The sequence below is a fragment of the Gavia stellata genome, chromosome 20 (genome assembly GCF_030936135.1).
Source record: "Gavia stellata isolate bGavSte3 chromosome 20, bGavSte3.hap2, whole genome shotgun sequence".
NCBI classification, from domain to species: domain Eukaryota; kingdom Metazoa; phylum Chordata; class Aves; order Gaviiformes; family Gaviidae; genus Gavia; species Gavia stellata.
Window position 1 is genome coordinate 5,391,069 of NC_082613.1, and position 21,378 is coordinate 5,412,446.

General features: G+C 40.8%; 1 protein-coding gene across 1 annotated transcript in view; it reads right to left on the reverse strand.

Annotated features, from left to right (window-relative positions):
- The window catches only part of PHACTR3 (phosphatase and actin regulator 3), a 112,817-nt gene that overhangs the window by 31,187 nt on the left and 60,252 nt on the right, over positions 1-21,378 (reverse strand). The window contains exons 3-7 of the mRNA XM_059827436.1: positions 21,033-21,110; positions 16,635-16,817; positions 11,756-11,959; positions 7,608-7,872; positions 6,386-6,633 (exon numbers count right to left, since the gene is read on the reverse strand). Coding sequence (XP_059683419.1) covers positions 6,386-6,633; positions 7,608-7,872; positions 11,756-11,959; positions 16,635-16,817; positions 21,033-21,110 — 978 coding nt within the window. The remainder of the gene's footprint in view (positions 1-6,385; positions 6,634-7,607; positions 7,873-11,755; positions 11,960-16,634; positions 16,818-21,032; positions 21,111-21,378) is intronic.

Here is a 21,378-nt window from a genome sequence, read left to right on the forward strand (position 1 = left end):
TGACCTGTTGTACTTATTGTAAAAACATGATAACAATTTTTCCACCAAACCAGACAACCTAAAACATTGCCATTACAAAAGAACCGTTCACAGGTGATTTGAGTAGGAGTCTACTGCTCTTTAGTGTGCTGGAGGTTGAGTCCTTGATGCTGCCCCTCTGATGACATTGGAAACATCCTTTCACTCTCACTAGAGGGAACTGTGTTTGAGCTTAGGTATTTCTGCATCTATGGTGTAACTCTTTAGACTTAAGCAGGCAAAACAAATTAAAATTGGACTTCTGCGCTTATAAAACCGTTTTGCCATGTGTTTGTAAATGTATGCAATCAAATGGCTGTGAACTTAAACTGCTTACAAAGTAGAAAGCCACCTTTGTTTTCAAACGTTGATTGAAAGTCTGAGGTGATGCCCATATTTGATGAGGAGTAGATTGTTTATGATGGGGGGAAAAGAAGAGGGAAGTGCTATTAAAACCAGTGAGCTGCTGATTCATACTGGCAGGACTGCAGTCTTCCAGCAAGCATGTTACAGGTAGGTTCTAAGCCAGTAAATTAACACCAGATCCCTGCACACCTTTACTGTGTTGTACTGGCACTTCTGCTGTCCAGTCCAGGACTTCAGCGGAGTCTGAAAATTGTCATTGCAGAGTAGCACCAGACGGATGGGGTTTAGAGTATTGTCAGGGTACACAGGAACTACAGTTAAATCTTTGTATTTGCTTCATCTTGGGAGTGTGGTGTGTAATAGGAGGTTATTTTGTTTTGGTTCCTTTTTACTTTAAAGGTTTTTTTAATTTAATGCTTCACCTTTTCTAGAAAAGGTCACCTCATTTTTAAAGAAAATGACATTTAATTGGTATTTTTGTTTGGCATTTGAGATAGGATTAAAGTCTATTTTTTAAAGGATGCTCTGGAGGTTGGCAAGATACTAAATCCTAAATAGATTCTCATTCCCAAATATTGGGGTTTTATTTGCTAGGGATCTGTGGGCCTACATTATTATTATCACTATTGATCTCAAATTTCTGTACGCAGAGGTGAGCAGTCTATGCCACATCCACACATACATGTTGGGAAGACTGGGGCACAGAGTAGTTATGGTCTCCCTGTGTGAGCAGGGACAAATCTCTTGATAGTTGCAGTGGTCTAAAATTAAACTTTTTTTAAACCACAATCAGCTGAAACCCCCAGTTAGACTCTAAAAGCTGTGCCCTTATTTAGCACCTTCCTCCTAATGCTTTCCAAGTCTGTTGCAAACATTAATTAAATTAAACCACACAGCTGTCTGTGAAGCAGTAGGTATACGTTTAACAGATGGGTAAAGAAGTGAAATGATTTGGCTGATGCCACACAGAGCCTTCTGCTAACTGAATATATGACTCCATCAGAAACATTTGGCTCACTAAGCCACAGGCTTGGGACTCTCTCAAGGTTTTTCAAGCCTCCACCACACTGGGAGTGGGTGCAGAGTGGGCGTTTGCAGTGCTCGATCCATACAGCACATGAACCAACAGAATTCCTTCTGGAAATAATCTGAAGCATATTTGGAGCTAGAAAACTCCTGGGTATCCCTGAACATGTTCTCATTTTCACCTGGAGATTTTAAACAGGCAGTAAGAGGAATTTGGTCATGTCAGGGGACTGCTGCAGAGAGACTGCACGTGCACATTAAGCCCAATGTCTCTAGAACGTGAGAGACATACCACCCATGTGCTAGCCATCTGTGTAGTGCATTTGCAGGCAGTTCAGTGCATCTTGGGTGCACTGAAAGCAAGCTATGTATACACTGTACAGCGCATGCATACCTCTCTGTCCAGAACTGCTTAGAAGGAAACAAGGGAGCTCTACATGTGTAGTCAACACTTTTTTTTTTTTTTTTGGAGATGCACCCTAAATGGTTATTCTCCCATTCATCGGTGACAGCTAAAGTATGAGCATGCAGGACTATCCCTACTCCCTTCAGGCTGCTATAAAACTACTTGCCATACCACACTGTACCTGATCTTTGAATTGTGAGAGGGCAAGGGCTAGAATCACGGTGATTATTTGCTCAGATGAGGTCAGGGCTCATTTTCTGCTGTCCCTCATCTCATTGAAGGCCAGCTGAAACAGCTGCTCTGCAGGTAAAAGACTGGACCTTTTTGCAAGAAGTCAGGTTTTGAAGCTGATGTGGAGACATTGGCTTAAGCTAGCTCAGTGCATGCCCTAGAGGCTTGTCATTCAAAATGAGATGGAACAATGCAATATTTTACCTGGAAAAAAGTGAAATGAAGTGGCTGTTCAGGGCCATGACTACTCCCAGGCTGCTCTGCTGCACACTTAGGAGTGTACTACTTTGTGAAATTAAAAATCATATCTGAAAAATCTCAACTTTATCTCAAATCCTGCTCTTGTGTTAGAGGAGTGGAGAGCATACAACCCACTCAGGATAAGCTGTGCTCACTTCATCCAGATGTCTGGATTTCTAAAAGGCTTATATTATGGCCACTCCCATGGTCCATATGCACAGGGCACTGATTAATCTTTAGGGTATTTCACAAAATAAAGATGCAAGAGATCTGGATTAAGCTGATCTGCTAGTCTAAGGAGCCATTCCCCATGCCTGACCAATTGGGTTAGTTCCTGAAAAATAATACCCGCCTGACAAAGTGAAAAGAGGGAGATGGTGTTACCCCCTTCAGGAAGACATGCGGGGAAACACTGTGTAATTCATCCATTTTCATCCTGAGTGGCCCACTGATGGCCAGTTTTGTTATTCCACCTCCTGCAGAAACCCATATCTGATGTTTCAGAATTAATAAATAAATAAATAAAAGAAAACCAGAGAACAAAGAGGAAATAAAGCCCCAAACTACTTTTCCCTACATCCATTTTCAGCATCCTGAGTCAAATTCCTTCCTGATCACTATCTCAGTAGAAAGTGAACCTGCAAGTACCCTTATTCAAGTATTTTCTTCCTAAGGGTTATTTTTCCTGGTCAATAAGGCATGTTCAATGCTGGTCTGCCCCACGACCAAGCTATCTCAGGAAGGATCTTGGCTGTGGCTTGTTTCATGATTTATGGGAGCTCAGCTAGGTCAACAATAAACGCTTTGAAAATTCACACCCTTTTTATGCTTGGTCTGCAGGTTCCTGACAAAAGTTCCTGTTTTAATTCAGTTGAATCATGACATTTAATTTCCTGTATGTTTACTATTTTTTCTATCAAGCAAAAGGCAAATCCTAATACTGCATGCTGATGGAAAGAACTTGCTTGCACTAGTTATCAGTTGTGGGCTACATGCTAGTTATGTTATTTTTTAAACTCGTGCACAAGACTACTGTCTTGCCTTGTGTTTCTAGAGGTTTCAAAGAATGATTTATTAAGTAGGGTGTTAATGGAAAGTCAAGGTACAATTCCTCACTTTTTCCGGAGTTATTTGTAACCTGCACCAATCTCCCTGTAACCATGGGGCTGTTGCACTGATGCGCTGTTCTGCATCGCAGTGGCAACAGCAAAGTTGGTGATGTGCTAAGGCAGTACACTAATTGTAAAGCAGCTTTGGATTAATGGATAGTTTTATCTCCTGACTTGCAAACCAGCCAGGATTTTTTAAACTAGAAAGAATATGGAGTTTTTCAGGGAATTATTCTGGTACTATCCCTGTCACTACTGCATCTCTCATTCCTCTCTGAAATACAAATGGGTGCAATTTGAATGAATGCTGGCACAAGCAGTGCCACCCAGTGTCAAAACCAGAAATGCCTTGCTCATGTCCCAGCTTGCGCTGAGTAAATGGGCAGTGGCCACATCCCCAAAGCTGCTGCCTCATCGGGGGCTGAGGTTATACCACCCCACACCAGGACTTCTGTGGTTTAAGCGGCTGTGTTGCCCAGATTGCCACATGCCCGTCCATAGCAGTCTCCTTAGACATCAAACAGCTGAAACTTTGATTGGCCTGGCTTTTTGTTGTGCCTCTAAAATGTGCCTGAACTTGAACACCAGCAGAGCAAGCACCAGGCTTGTACAAGAAATAAGGTCTTTTGTAAATACACATTTACAACCTGCAAGGGCAAGGCAGTCCACAGCGATCTTCAGCCATTTTAAATAAAATGATCTTATGCATAAAGCTCAAGTCTTATGATGACTTGGGTAAGTTTTAGGGGTGCATGGAATGGGCTTCTTGGTGCAGAGACTATAGTTTAGGTGTGAAGAGACTCAAATGCCAAAGAGTGAGATAAATTAATTATGAGGAAGAAGGCTGTGTAGTTACAAACAAAGAAATGAGAGAAAATTCTTCCTAAAAATTATTTTCATTGATGTTGGGAAGTGTTTTGTATGGAAAAAGGGGTTGTATTCATATCTGGGGCCTCTTTATCAAATGATAAACCATCTTCATTCACTCTCTTTGCCCTCAGTGTACATCTGCAGGTAAATACTAATCTGTATATAATCACCGCACGAGCTAATTTCATAACAAACCTTTGAGTTTTCAGGCTTTCGAATAAGGCATCTAACTGGCTGTCTACATATCTACATATGCACTGCTATTACTAGTACACCATCACGAGAACTGGGGAAGCAAGTCTGTATGTGGTTCTGGCCATTGACATTTTGAATTTGGGCTGTTAATCTTATTCACTAAAACATTCAAGAATGTATCAGCCCCACCTCATTATATTCACCATTTCATCCTATAAGCCTTTTCATCCAGCTTTTACATCTTTGTAGTACTCACATATTATTAAAAAAATTATTTAATATTTTTTTCTACTATCAGAGGTTATTTTCCTACATTTTTAGCAGGCATGCCCTACCCAGTCGTAATACGTGACCAATCATGCCCAATACATAAGCCATTGTATGAAGTAAGATTTATAAATACACATAATATTTTCTTAAATCAAATTGTATAGTTAAGGGGAAAAAGTTTTCTGTTCAGTCTGATTTCTTTTTATTTCATATTGTGTAGCCAATATTTCAAATGGCAGGTTTCAATATCTTCTATGCTGAGCAGCAGTATCGTTGCAGCTACAATAAAGCCAGAATGCCTTTGAAAGAGGTCTGTTTTTCTCACTATCTCAGTTGGTCTAATATTGCCCTATAAAACTTGCTGCGTGTAAACCATTCGTAAGCCATCACCAATACAATACTGTTGCTTAACTCTAGTAAGCAGAAATTTTTCAGAACTCTAACACTTATTGTGGAAAGCCAAGAGCTGTTTCTAGATATCACTGAAATTTGTACAGTAACTAATGCCCTTGTATCATCATAATTTCTGTCTTCACAGACAGTGAATAATTATTTGTTAAATATATAGACTATTCATCTTCAACAATAGAAGATTTAGATTTGGTTTTACTAGTAGGGGATAACATATTTTTTGCCTGGCTGCCTCTAGCTCTTAGAATTTATACCAAAGGAGACCACTTTTTTAATCAGGAACAACTCATAATCAGAAAAAAATAGATAGAACTTGAAAGGTGATTTTTATTTTTGAAGTTAGCCTTAAATGCACAGCAATTATGCAAAGGATTCTGTTTTCTTTTGCCTTATCTCAGTAGTCTATTCCATTACTAGGTGTCTTAAGACACAAGAACAAAACTCATGTGCCCTGTTTGCTGGCTCTTACTTTCTAACAGCCACCTTAAAAATTCATCCTTGATCTGTTATAACAATTATTTTTTTTATGAATTTTTCTCTGCCTGCCTTCTTTTAATGCATTGATGAAGAGATTGAAGGATTCATTTCAGATTGAATCTTTGTCTTGCTAACATGGGAAACATGAAAATGAATGAAAAATAAATTTTCCAATGAAAGCTGATTATTTTGTCAAAGCCCACTTAAATAATTGCTCAGGATTATACAATGCATTCCCCATATGTCTCAAGAAAGGGTAAAATGGAACGAATAGAGAAGCAACTTTCTTCTTTAAGGTATTTTCTCTGGATATTTGTCCTTCCTAGATTCATTGATCTCTTCCACTTTTCCATCACTGCACGGGAATAATAGTCCTGAAGTGGGATGTTTCCAAAACATCTACAGCATTGACACCAGATATACAGAAAGCTTTGCCTACTGACAGTGAGATGTGTCTGCAAGTCCTGCCATTCATACGTAGTAGTACAAAGGGTACATAAGTAACTGAAAGGGTAGAGCATACTGATACATGGACTTACCAACATAACTCTAAACGTCATCTTAATATGCAGTACCTACCAACACAACATGATCACAATCACTATGACTCAAATTTAACTTTAGCTTTTCAGCAGGATTCCTTGAAAAAGTTGATGTGTCAAGAGAGGAATTTATACCGCTCAGTATTTTCTGTTGCATGCTGCCTTGTTTAGAGCATTCCCTTAAGCTACAATAGTGTATCTTTATAATATGTGACTTTCCTTACCAGAAATAATGGAGTCATTCAAAACTTCCTCATCCTGATAAAAAACAGAGTCTTCCTTGAGCTCTGAGTTCATGATCATGTTTTCTTTGTTCTCATCCGACTCTTTAACTGAGTTCCGCTTATTTTCTGAATCACTGCTGTAATTCAGTGAGTTCTCCTTTTCTTTGTTGCGCTCAATGCTAGATGTTCTGGATGGACGGACATCCACTCTTTTTTTTGGAGAGCCTTTGCTTTCTCTTCCATGGAAGCTGTGGGTGAAAGGTGCACAGCCCAGATTTTACAAAACACCGTTTTATTGCCACAGTAGGAACTTATCATTATATGAGAATGAGCAGAATGTCCTGTACCTCATAAAGGCCAGGGCAGAGAGTTCAACATGGGACAACACGGGATGGCATTCTCAAGATTGTGTTGAGAATGGCTAACGCGGATCTACTTTCCCACCTCTGTCATAAAAATAAGGTATGGAAGGGTGGTGACTAATGTATTTCTTTGATTTATAGCCACATGCTATACTGTACTGATTAAAAAAACCCACACAGCATGTCATTGTAATGTAAAACATACATGGCATGAAATATTACCATTCTGATATTTTATGATCACGAAAAAGGTTTAACAGGGCCTAGAAATAATATCATATGAATCTATTCCCCATGACAATAGCTGTTATAGAATTGAGAAATGTTACCAACTTAACTCCAAAGCTCTATGATGGAAAAGGTTATCTCTGTCCTCCTCTAATACACAGGAGGGCTTATAATGAAAACCAGACAAAGTACCCAATGTACTTCCACACAAGCATATTTGTATTAAAAATGGATACCGTATATGCTCATGTATAAGCCAAGAGATGTATAGTGAAATAGTAGTGTTTCTCATATGTACTGATATTTAGAGCAGGATATGCCTTAGCTGCTCTAACTTGGTATCTTGTGGGGACACTTTCTTTTGCAATAGGTCAAGGATTATCACATGATTCTACCTGTCACAGGATATCACATTAGCCTCCTTATAAAGGAAAAACATACTTTGAAGTAACTGCCAAATTAAGCACCTTAACCAGGGATGGATGTTCAAAGTAGTGATGTCAAGAGGAAGGCAAACCCAAGCTGTAGGAGTAAATAAAATGCTAATAATGGCATAGGAACATTTACCAAGAAAAATTATTTAGTGGAATGATTCTCCTCATGCACCCATATAGCCAAGAGGCTGTAGGTACCTGTCCTGCCGGTGTTTGGTGGCCAGAGCCCTGTGGAGTTCTTCAATGACTCTGCTGGGAGGTAAAGGCAGGTGGACGGCAGCCAAGTGAGGGGAACCAGTTGGTGTTGTTACCTGTCCTCTGACATGGGGATCTGAACTTTTCTGGCCAGAGGGATGGAAGAGGGCAGCTTGTCCTGAGATTTGGGAGGAACCAACAATGACATAATTCTTCAGGATGGTGGAAGGAGGAGATTTCATGGCTTGGTCATCTATTTCGCTTCCTGCTGTCAAGACACAAGAGGGTAAGAGATTGTGCAATGCTTCTTATTTTTTTGCACACAGTCTGCACTGAAATGAATTTGTTGGGTTGCACAGAGGAAAATGGCAATGTTTTATACTTGCTAGAAGGTAATTGGTTAAGCTGAGTAACTATCTGAATTCAAAAGTCTCATACTACACAGATCCAGATCTTTGATCTAGAAAAACAGATGCTTCCCCCATTTCCCCTCTTTCCCACAGTATCAGATGCTGCTTTTTTGCAGCCCACCAATGCATTCTTGATTGCCAGTATTGTTCCTCCTAACCACCAATGGCTTGTACTGCGGTGGCTTTCCAATCTAGCACTTTCTCTGCTGGACTCTGGCAGACTGTATTAAAATTTATGCACTGTGGTTCTCAGTCAGGACAAAATGTACCAGTGTCTATTATCTGCTCCTCTGTGATTGCTGCACAGCTTAGACCTCTGTCTTTCATATGCCAGTTGAGGAAATGCCAAAATCATTATAATATGGGGATAATGTTCACATAACAAAACTTGCCAAATGAAAGATGTGGTATTGAGCACTAAGAAGATAAAAGAAGGGTGGGGCAATCTAATATTTTTTTTTCCCCCAGATTCAGATATTTTCTATGCCATGTAAGTATTTTATTGGAAATTAGACTTTGATATATACATTTCTCTAGCATCTGCGTCCAAAACACAGTGGACATTTCCCTGGTTGTAAATTTCATAGTTTCACACTCTTAAGATAACTGAACATCTGGCCTGAAAAAGGTGCTGATAAGTTTTTCTGTTCTGCAGTTCTCTTCCCCTTTCCCTTATATCTCCATCCCAAGCCTCTGGCATATGGTGTTGTTTACTCCAATAGCTCAGTCTGGGTGTAAAAAGGCAATGCGAGTGCTTCATGCGAGAGTATTTCTTTTCTCTTGTTGCCACCTAGTGTTTTAAGCAGGAATTTAAACTGACAGCTTGCACAGTTTTTGCACAAACTTGTTTTCACAGATCTTTTTTAGCTTTTTCCCTTCCTTTTGAGATAAATCCTTCAGGTCATAGCAGAGAAAAACTTCTGCTCAGGCCAGGATTATCCTAAAAAACCCATGTAAAAAAGGACTTGGCTCCTATTAGCAGGGTAACTTACTAGAAAGCTGGAGAGGACAAAAGTAGGTTTTAATATTAACTTCAGTTATTAAGTATTTCCTCTCAGACCCAGCATCCTGCATAATGGTTACCAACTACATGCCTTTTCTCAAGTTCACTGCTGGAAATCTGGTACAGCTCCATCAGGGTAAAGCCACGAACAGAGCTGGGCATCTGGAGGTTGGAGGGCAGAATTACTGAGGACAACAGCAAAAACACAAGTAGGAAGGAGAGCTCCTGTAGCCATAATCAAAATCGAAAATTTGAGAGTGACAACACTAAGCCTGGTCTCTTTTTCACATTTGTGGGGTGAGGAGGAGGGCATCCTTCAATGAGGAGAGTTACATCCCCAGTACAATCTTCTCTCTTATTCTAAGAAAGGTCTAACTTTTTTTTCATTATTTTTGGAAGGCATTTTTGCACATTTCTCTCCCTCCAACCCAGCAACCTAACCAATAGCCAGAGGTTCATTCATCTCTATACATCCAGGAGACAGGGGTCAAGCTAGTCCAAAAGTTACCCTATTTAAAATCTGGATATCTGAAAGCACAAGGGCTTCAAGTGTCTAGGTGCTCAATGTGCAGTGTCTTGGCAATGAGACACCTTCCCACACCAGAGCTCCTCCTGCACTGATCAGGATGGTTGCTGCAGCCAGGAGACAGCCAACCTCTGCTAAGCAAGGGTGTTTTTTCTTCACACAAGGGGATTTTGATTATGTGCTACTGTGGAGATGCACAGAGGACATTGCCCATTGAATCATGGCCTGAGGGGATGAAAAAAACACTGCTTAAGTCACTTTATACAGCTGCACAGTGGGAGAGGGTGTCCGTGTTTTCTCAGAGCAAGAGCCCCGGGTTCAGCTCAACCCTAAAGCAGGAAGGGAGGAGACTTTATACCTGCTTGTTCCTGGAATAGGTCAAGGGCCAATTTTGTCCTCATTGCAGCTTGGGCCAATATTGAGAGTTGAGAGTTTCCTTAGATCACACCTTATTTGTCCTGATGACAACTGTTCAGTGAATAATCTTGCAAAGTGATGTCTTGGCACCTTGCCCTGTTCCCCCTCTCTCTGTGATTAATTGGTGCTTGGCTTATTCCTCACTCCTCTGCTAACAGCATCTCTAACATTGTTAAGGGGGAAAAAACTAAACACAAAAGAGCTTTTCAACCTCTTTGTCTTCCTTTTCTTTCATAATCGCTCTTTGTTTCTCTCTCCCCATGCACTTGTATTCCCTCTCACTCATTGACAGTATTTGTTTAGTCTTACCTTACCACCGCCTCCACATCCACACAAAAACAAACAAATGTATAATCACTATTGAAAAATGGCCTATAGTTATTGGAGCCATTGAGAAAACTAAGAGTTGTTCTTTGTGGAAAATTTAGATGAGAATGAAATACCAAAACTCAGAATATCTTAGATGTTAGAGGAAATACTTTGGTTAAGCAGCAAAATGTCTGCACTGTGAAGTGTGCTGTGAAGTGCCTGGTGGAGCTATAAATTCATTACCCTCTATGGGTCAGGTTTTCCAAATAGCCTACATCTCAGGAAGAGCATAGCCTTCTCATCAGTTCAGTAAAGTCAAAGGGGTGTCCTGGTTGTGCCCGTTCATGTTGTAGGGTGGAAGAGGCAGGCTGGAGCCTGACCCATAGCACAGAATGTTGAAGCAATCTGAAGAGCAGCTCCCAAGGAGCATTATGATACCGTTTTGAATCCAGCTCCCACTTAAACTCTTACAGCTTCTAAGCATGGGCAAAATGTGGATATTTTCCATGGGAAACAAATACTTGTAATTTTCCTCAAAAAGACTGAAAACCCCCATATTTTCTACGAACCCCAGTGGTCAGATCACAATGTCCCTCTGATACTTTGTTTCCTGGTAACTTTGAAAACCCTGTTCTTTGTGCCAGTAGACGAGTGTGGATGCAAATTAGGGCTGAGATAATGGCTGTCATTTAAAAGTCTAAATATCCAACAGGTCTGACGTTTAGATGTCAGGACTTGATTCTGATTTGCAATAAGGCCCTTTTAGCTGCTTTTGCCATATGTAGGGGCCCTAAAATTGGAACAAACTAAAATCATATTCACTTTAACACCCTTTCTGCAGTGCCAGAATGTTGGAAAATGTAACAACATTGGCAATACATTAGAAAATCAGGCCCAGAGGAATTGCTCTTGAAACATTCAATGAAGTCTGGCACAGAGGATTGCTTTGTGGGAGCCAGGTGTATCACTTATGTGTGTTCTGTGTAACTAGACCAGATTTCATAGCTCTAGTTTAGACCTACCCTAGAGAGCAAACCCTTCAGACAGAAGCCTCTACAGAACCTATTGACTTGAACTTGATTTTGGCTGTTGTACTGTTATCCAGCAGGAGTCTAGCTAATGAAAACATTTAAGTCTTCCATGTGTTTTATGGCATATCAATATGAGCATCTGATTCAGTAGACATTTGCAGTTGGTTTGATTTTTCTTTACATGTGTTTAGTGCAATAGACTCGCAACAAAAAATCCCCTGAGAGATTCAGATAAATATGTGAAATACAAAGACCAGAGCGTTGTTATCAGGCAACTGGACCGATGATTTCATGGAGGTCATTAGCATTCTGTTCACTCAATATAACTAGCCTGATTTACAGTAGTTTGCGGCAAGAGGCTTAAAAAAGGATGTAAGAAAAAAATTATATACTGTGCTGTGTAAGTGAACAACACTTAAGGGATGGGAAGTCTTTACTGACCAGTAATGACTGACCTGTTACGCTCTTTGTGATTTTGGAGATTGCCTTAGGTGGTGGAGCTGGGAGCAACGGAGGGCTGGGAAGCTGTGCTGGGTTTCTTTCTGTCTGTTTCTGGGGGGAATCTGTGGATTCAGATACAAGTAAGGCTTGTGGACTGTCTTCAGATGCTGGCAGGCTGGCATCTTCTAATTCTTCCGTGGGTGCTGAAGGTTTCTTGGCTAGTAGGAAGATGAGTAAAATTAATGGAACATGAAGTTAATAATAATGATAGGCCAGGGGACAATGCTAGGAACATTCAGAAAAGCAGAACACATGGCACACAGCTAGAAGCACTTCTTTTCCGTAGTGAAAATGATTATTGTGTGAACTAGCCAACCAGCCAAGGCAGGTAAACATAAAATGAGGATATTGAAGAAATGTTAGTTTTGATGTTCCTGAGAAAACTGCTGAGCTTCCCTTATTTCCCTAAAGCCTTTTTCCATTCGTGGTTTTTTTTTTTTTTAATAGTGAAGACAGCAAGGCAAAGCAACTTTTGAGAACTGCAATGAATTTTCTTACAATATGTAGCTGCAGTGGCACAGTTACTGAGTGAGTACTCGTCAGCGCTAGGAGCACACAGCCAAAGGCAAAGAGTATCAAACTGGTAATATTACATGAAAGCTGACTTTCCAATCGTTTGTTGTACATATTTATTTTCACAATTTAATTTTTATCTTATTTAATACATGGCTTCAACTTGCATCCCAAGTCTTCTCTTACTGCACCTGTCTCCAGAACTGTTGAGTCTTTCCTGAGGTTAAAGTTGATTACCAAGAATAGCCTGCCATAAAAAAGATTTGCCAGTGAATCTCAGCAACTAGTGTGGAACAGAGAGTGGGTGAAGCACTTAAGAAAAACTTCAATCACCAAAGCCTTAATCTGAGATGGTGAAGCAGTGCTCATTTCAGGATTGTCTCCTGAAAGATGGCAAAAGCACTTAGCTCTTAAATTTAGTGCAGGCTGAATCACTGAGCAGTTCATCAAATTGACCTGGTTCTGATGAGGGCACAGGGAAATAGATCCAGAAAGGCATGAAGCTGAAGCGGGACATAGGTGGAATTACAGTGATGAAGTCCAAAATTAACAACCTTGATTCTTACTCAGATACCAGCTGACTCTGGCAGTGCTTAAACTCACACATTGCCTCACTGTTTGACTTTCACATGCTTGTTACATGTCCTGATGTCTGCCTTGGCATGGGGACCCACAGAGAGGCTTGAGCCTGACCCTGATCCAGGACTGCAGCCATGTCCAGGCTCTCTCCAAACTGCATTTCCAGCCACTACGGGCTCAGTAGTGGCCATGAGGGTTATTTTTCCTACTGTAGCAGGTGAAGTACTCATCCAAATGGGGAGATCAGTGTTTAAATCTCTCCTCAGCATGAGAGATCCAAACTGCTTGGGCTGGATAAACGGCAAATCCCATGCCTTTTAGCATTCTGGATTGCCTGAACAAAGTACCTTTCCCTCCAAACTATTCTAGGGCTTCTCCTAAAAACTCACAGCAGCAGGCACCCCCAGCTGCCACATCACAATTCTTTGCTTGGCTCAGTTTTATGTCTTGTTTGGAATACAAACTCTCTGTATTAATGAACATTCAGCATCCTCATGTTCAGAGTGCATGGGGAGGCACCAGAGCACTTAGGCAGTTGGAAACAATAGCATTGGCAAGATAATAGCATTTAATTTGTTGACAAACAGATTAATGAGTATGCCTAGAAGAGGAGGAATGAGTATTTATCATTCAAAAAAGACAGGAAAGTAGAGTAAATATGCATCGTTAACAGGAAGTCTTGTGAAATTTGGCTTGATAAGAAAGCTGCCGTATGTGATAGTTTTCTTTTAACTATAATTCTGGGGAAATGCTTTGTTACAGGCTGATATAACTTGGTATTTTTGTGCCTACCGCATAGAAGACAAAATGTGGAATAGAGGAAGAGAAAAATAAAGTCACTAATGGATTACATTACAGAAAGATCAAGAGCTCCAGTAGATGTTAGTAGCTTGATAGGAAAATTAGTCAGATTTGAGTGCATTCCCCTGAGTGGAGCAATATTTTCTTCTGGCAACAACTTCACTGAGATCAGTAGACCTCCCTGGGACATTAGGTGCTGTTTGGCGTGGATGCAGAGCTGCAGGCATAGTGGGACCTTTCCTATAGAAAAGGTACATCTGAAACACACGGCCTCAGTCAAAGAGATCTTTATGTTTCTGAACTCCATTCTGTTCTGAGAGTGGTATCACAAAAACAAACTGGCATTGTGTGCTGTTGTCTAAAGAATGTCCATTTTACATTCCCTGCAAAGAACAGTTTGCTTCTGGTTTTTTTCTGCGGTTGTTTCTGGTAACAACAGAACATGTTTGACTCAGTTTGAAGGCAGACCTGAGTCTTGAGTACACAAACCTATTAACAGATTTCATACTGTAGAGTGAATATCATCCTGCTGAAAATACTCCAAGTGCTCAGCACTAGTCTTCTTGCCAGAGTGGCTAATTATTCATGGAGTGCCACTTGTCAAAATGCCATCTCACTCCTAAGTAGAAATCCTCCCGTTGGGACTGCCTCCAAGCCCATTGGCTAGGTTAGGTGTGAAAAGCCGCCTTCCTTCTGCCTAGGCTGTTCTTTATCTGTGTATTAACCAAACATAAAGTCTACAAATATTTCCTTTTGTTCCCTCCTATTCCCCTCCCTGACCTTCACCCCACATCCTCAGGATGAAATATGACATATTGGGTATAAAGCAAATATATTCATTTTGTTGCTGGCTGGTCAAATATTCATATGAATTTGTGGAAAGACATCTACTGTACTAGGCCTGGATTGAGCCCAAGGACAGACATTATAATAAACTCAACAATACACTCTGACAATTTTTAAGAGCTTTCCCACCCAATGAATTCTTTAAGGCGGACTCACTGGAGACAGGAATGCTAGAATGCACAGACAGGGATAAGTTAGCACATAAAGACTAGATCAACAATAATTATTTTAAAAGCCAGAGGCCACCAATGAAATAGGTAGGAAGATTTCCAACAAATAGGAGTGGAGGCTCACAGACCAGGGAGACAGGAGAACGTAATCCCACTGTTATTTTTTGGAACCTGGAAAAATGACACCTCAAAAAATGTAGGAAAAGAAATACAGAAGAGGGTAAAGGTTGTGCCAGGGAGACAATAAAAGGAACTTGAATTATAGAAAGAGGCAGAAGAAACTGGGATGATTTTGAAAGCCTCAGTACATGATTTTGAACGCAGTGTAAGGTAAATTTTAAATCATAGTACTAGGTTTCACAGAGCCATGAAGTTAAATACATGATACATTATTAGTGCCATCTTCCCAGGATAGCCTGTCCCAATGATGAGAATTAGAAGTTCAGAAAGAAATTTCCTTAGTGATACGGAATAAAACGCTCTAGAAAAGAGTATTATTGCTAATAATAGCAGTGCCTGAAGGATTCTGGTTAAGATCTTGATCTGGTTGTTCTAAGAACAGGGAGATGGATGGGGTTTGCCTCAATTAATTTTTAGGGTGATACAAAACCAAACACAGCTGTAAAAAATAGAGTTTGAAGAGAAGTGAAAACAGCATTAAGGGCATATATTAATAGAAGCTGTCTGTGTCCAATTCTCTATTTTGTCTCTATTTTAAGAGACAAAAAAGAGAGAGGATAAATCTTTAGAAGCCCACATACAGTGCTTTGGGATATTTCTTGATGAAATAATACATGTAGTTGAAATGAAGAAGGTGATGGGTGATGGAAAGGTGTTGTTAAGCTTAAAAAAATCCTTGTGATGTGCAAACATGAGGAGAGATACTTTTTGGGAGACAGAAGAGTTTCTGTTGTCAAAGCAGTTAAGACTGGAGTGGAGCTACAAATGGGCCAGAAGAGCAATATTATATAAAAGCGAAACAGCAAAAGGGAACAAAATTGCATGCGTCATGGGGATGGAAAGGACAGGAGGAAAAGGAAGTTGGAAAGGATAAAGCAAAGAAATGGAAAACGCTCCAGAGAATGATTTCCATTCTGAGCTGCTGAAGCAGGCTGAGGGCATTGCTCAGCAAACCACAGCAGGTAGGGGTGGGCTTGGCAAAAGTGGCCAGGGGCTGGGACCCCAGCGAAAGCAGGGCATGAAGGCGTGGGATGGAGAGCAAAAGGCAACCAGGGCAGATGGAGAAGGTGTAAAGGTTGACCAGAGGGCAGGAGGATCTGTAATCACTACGTGGCACTCCTCACAAACTAGGATAAAGCATTATCTCTGCAGCTTTGCATTTCTTGGTTGTCAGGAAGTGAATGGAAACCCTCCAGCTGCTCGGTTGTACCTGGCTGCTCTGGTCCCAAGGAACTGCTGTCACGGATGAGCTCTGCCGAAGCACACTTGCATGAAAGGAGCTTGGATTAGCTTATCTGTGCTCCTGGTATTGAACCTCACTTGTATTTGCAGCATGTTTTAGACAGGGTGATAATATGGACAGTGTGGGCTGTGTATTGACATTGTTCTCCCGAGCTAGGACAAAAAATTTCAGGCTTGGCACAGAAGTTTAAGAAATGTTTTTAAGAGAAGCTTGTTTCATCTTCACAGCAGTTACTGCTAATACCAAAGGGGCACCATGCCAAGACTGGATTGTCTCATAATCCAGCTAATCCCATTATGCCAAGCTTTGTGTGGTCCCTCAGTTTGGTAAGTCTCAAAAATCACTATTTTTAATTACTGATTGCTAACTTAGTATGGGCTGAGCTGAGCAAGTTGCTCTGACCCTTTAATGCATGTACACATTTGACTCCTCATAAAGCAGCTTAGCAGAAATACTTTTTTAACATTTTATAATTTTTTGAAGACATTTTATATCCAATACCTGCATCTTCCTTCAGCTCATCTAAATGCAGCTCCTCACCAAGCGAGGTCACATTTGTTGTGGCTGCTGTTGTACTCTCTTGCTGCACCTCTTCTGAAGCAAGTGCGTGGCACACAGGGGCTGGAGGGTCACTCTGCGTTGCTCTTGTGGCATCGTCACCAGTGCAGGCTTTGCCTTCGGTATCTAAAACACCAAATAATTTAATCTTTACTAAACCATGAGCAGTGAAAGCTGAAACTCCCTGCTATTCTCTTAAGAAGAGTGAGTCTCAAAGCTGCTAGTGCTCAGGGGACTGAGATTTGTCTTAGAGCAGCACCTGATCTCTAACAGTGTTGAGCATCTGTAATGCAAAACTTGTGGAGACCAGCCCATCTGGATACTAATATCCACCCAGTTTTCTCAGCAGGGCACCTTTTTCTGTCGGCATCCAGCAGCCTGGGCAAATGGCCATTGTGCATGTACAGGAAGGGCACTGTATTCTGGAAGCACCTGCTATGTGGGAGATGAGAACAAGCATGGGAAATCAGAGGTCTCTGGGAGGAGGCAATTCCTTGCACGAGCAGAGCGCATGGTGCAGCGCGTGCATGGGTTGGTCTGATATGTCTGAGTTGTGTCAGGCTCTGTGCACAGCACGCTGCCATCCAGCTGCCCCAGCAGTAATGCCGGAGCCTTACTGAAGACAAGGCTGATAATATTCCCTCCCAGGATGTAGGTTTTGAGCATAGTTTTAGTTACTCAGCTTTGAAAAGCGTGTCCTGTGTGACTGAGCTCATCAGAAATTCAAATCCCTCTTCATGCAGATCTAGAAACTGCTCCCTTTGCTTACTCTGAAAGATTTTTGTGCCAGTGATCCCTGCAGCTGCACGCATCTTGATGACTGAAGCTTTTCTAGCATTCTCCTATTCAGGCAAGAGTCCTCAGAATACAAACTATCCTTTTACTTCATGACTCTCAGAACTTACAAGATCTACATCACTATTGCAAACCAAAGCAATTACTTTCCGCTCTAGCCAGCGCTCCATGCTGATGAACATGTCTGCTGTCCACCCCTGACCTCCTAACTTGTATTTCTCAGCCCTAGACACTCCTTGCTTGGAAGCTCCTGACAGGGCTATGTTTTCTTGCAATATCATGACAAATTTCCTGACCATTGATTTAAAATAGCTAGCATTCACAGCTACCCCTTTTTAATACTATTTGGACAATCTGCAGCGTAATATATGGCCCTTTTGGGTAAGGGTATCAGATTTTGGCCCAGAGATGCTGCGGAAGGGATGCAGTATTTTTGTACGCTGAGCTCACTCAGTCTGCCTCATAATCACGTTTGGTGAAAAGTTACTGTTCTTAAAATAGCCCCTGCAGTAGTACAGTTGCTATGATACGGGAAGGGGAGGGGGAAAAAGTTCATTGCCTACATTTCAGCTCATTGTGAAGGCAGCCTGTATGTAATCATCGGTGTATTAACAGCTGCCCGCATTATTTGACAGGCAGCCCTTATCTCTCGCTGCTGTAAGTACAGCTACATCTGATCAGTTTTGTGCTCACAATGGGGAGAGATATCGGGGGAAGCTCCTTAAATGTTTGCAAGGTAACTCTGCTTTGCACGTCCCTCACATCCTTCAGAAAGGCAAGCTGCTGACAGCTGTGCCACCATGAAACTGAAGTCAGAGACATGAGTTCCTTCAGATCCCAGCTGATGGGAAGTGTAATGACTAACGAAGTAATGACAAGCAGAAGACAGCCCTGTTGAAGAATTTCTGTCAAGGAGTGTCTGAGACTCACAACAATGATGTTTCTGGTCAGAAATGATCAGCTTGTGCTTAGATCAAAGTGGATGTGCTGCTTTGATTGGCAGTGGGTCCCAACGCCTTATTTTAGAGGTAGTCCAGGGACAGGAGAAAGCACAGACCTTAGATCCACTGGTAAGGAAAGCAGCAGAGAGTCTTGAGTATTGCAAAGTAATCAGAAGAAGTAGTTGGGAATGAATCCCACTGTATGCCAGACCCTGCCCCCTGTAAGAGCACCCTGGCTCCCTAGAGTGAAGCTGTATTTCAGGTTCAGGAGTTTTCAAGGGGCAGGTTGGTATTTGCCCTGTGTGAGCAGAGCTGGAGAGGAGAGACAGACAGAAGAGGCCCAGGCTGTGCAACTTGGTCTGTGCAGTGTGTCTGGGCAGCTGGGTTTTGGGGTTGTGTGAGGAGAAAGGGTGACATAAGCTGTTAGGATGACTCATCACCAAACCAAGGACAGTGCGATTTCACCCTGGCTGCTCTCAGATTGATGCAGGTTCTGCACTAGCTTTGTGGTTTGCTCTGAGCCAAACAGTCCAGTTCAAAATGCTGCTTGACAGATCTTGTGCTACGAAACTGGGGTGTGACACAGCTATTGTAAATGCATGAAGCACATTTGGAGATGTCTCAGACTAGAGCTTCATCCCGGTTTGGGCTATTCATGAAAATGAGCAGGAATCAGGTCTCTGGAAGTGGAGTAGAGCCTGATAAAATAGAGGGATTTTAGGATTTACTGTAGTCTTTTAGCATAGTATTGCTGCTTTGACAATTGTAACTTACTGCATAAATGAGGACTTAGCCTTGAAACTGTTGCCACTTCAGCTCAGTCCAAGTAGGGCACTAATCATTTACTGAGAATTATTTGGGTCAATTTTTTATTCCAGTTAATAAGCTGCTTCTCCTAATAATATAATAAAATAACCCTGGAGATTCACAGTACTCTGTAAAGAAAAATAACTTGCAGGTGGCTGCAATGTCCTTCAACTGACTGTTAGCCCTTCTTTCCTTTCTGGGCAGCACGGTGGTACTGAAAATTTGATTGATATTTATAGGAGCTCTATACAACTTTATTACAGACAGGTAAGCAGTCTGTTTGCAGCTGCCTTTTTAAAAGCACAGCTTGTCATCACTTCTCACTGGACTACACGTATTTATTTAAACTATTTTAATTTCATTAAAGTGATCTTGCAGCTTAGCATCTTCTATTTTCCTCCCTACCAGTTCTTTATGCACACAAGAGATTTATTGATTCATTAGTATTACTACCTTTTAATGTGCTCTACATAAGTTTTACTTTACTGGTCTTTTGCAAAGCTCTAGATACGCATGTCTTCAAATTCATGGATTATGGGGAACTTCCATACTCCTAGCAGAAATGGGCTATATTTTTCTATCCAATAGTGCTAATATTCTCACAGGGCAACTAATTATCTAGAATTATGAGAGACACAAAGAGTTCAATGGACAGAAATTAAAAATAAGCTTTCTAAAAAATTCCATTTTAGAATAAGCTGATGGTTTGATAGATTATTTTTTTAACCTGAAGATAAAATTCATGTTAAAATATCCACTAAAATAATATTAAAATTGCTTTACTGCAATGAAAAAAAAATCCTGTTTAAAATGCTCTTTTTCTGACTCTTCAGTTGCTTGGTTACACTCAAGTGTAGCATCACTCAGTATTGTCCCACGGGCTATTTATAGGTATGGTATTTGTTTTATACAAAGAAACTTGATTATTAGTTTCAAAGAACATTATTTCTATCTACCAGATTGGTCAAATACAAAAGGTCAATCTTTCTTCATGACAGTGCTTTCTACTATAAAGTTTTCAGCATAAAGATGGATTTATTTTTTTATCTTTGTTTAGGTAGAAATGCCAATTGGAATGTTGTCCGTAACACTGGGAGCTCACTTGATCTCGCAGAATAGTCACCCAGATCTCTGTCCCCCTTGAGCATCTGTCAGGGCTTCGGAGCAGGGATATATAGAACCACAGTCCTTTGTGCATGTTTCTGACACTTTATCATCTTTCATTCAATGACTTCTGCTGAACATGGTTTGTACTCAGGAAAGCCTTAAAATGACACTACCAAATGTTTCACTTTTCCATGTGAATGAAAAACAGGCAGAATGGTAATATGTTTTGTCACAAACTTGGTTTACCGGAAAGACAGCTGAAAACATCAGATTAGTATCACTTTATGAGATTTGGATTTATGGGTTGTACATGTTAGCTGAATGCATCTGTATGTTTAAGTTTATATTTATATCAGCTTTAGCTGACTTTCTTGGCAGTAGGATTTAGCTAGGTTTAGACCAATTGCATAAAACATACGTACCAGCTCAGCTTCTCATCATGTATAAATCAAGCGAAGATGGAGTTGCATTCAAGATGGTAAACCATCAAAAATTAAACTGCATGGATTGATTGCAGCAAGGTGGAATTTGAAGAAAGATGTACTTAATTCAGATACTGAATTTTCCTCTCTGTTTCAATTGAAGGTTTGTTCTTTATTTATTTGATTGTTAGGTTTCTTCTTTTGCAATTATGTGTTTCCTATTGTCCTGAAAAAGACTCTGATAAAAAAGATGAAGAATTTTTACTTACCTTGTTCCATCATCTCCAGAAGGCCTTTCTTAATGAGTTCATCCCGACCTTGTCGTGCTGTCATCTTCTTCTCCAGCACTGCACAAAATAGTAGCGTCACACAGCACCAGTTAACAACAGAGTATTCATATAATGGAGTGAGAAAGATGCAATATGGAAATTCCCTCTAGTCTCAACTACTGTGTGCTTGGAAAGAACTGCAAGGATTTTGTTTCGGGGAGCATGGACTGTTTGTGCGCTTTCTTCTGTTAAAACAGCTGTAAAATCACCCACATGTAGAGTTGAAATTTACAATCTAACCTACCGTCTGATCACACTGAGTGCAGAGCAACAGGGATATTGAGCC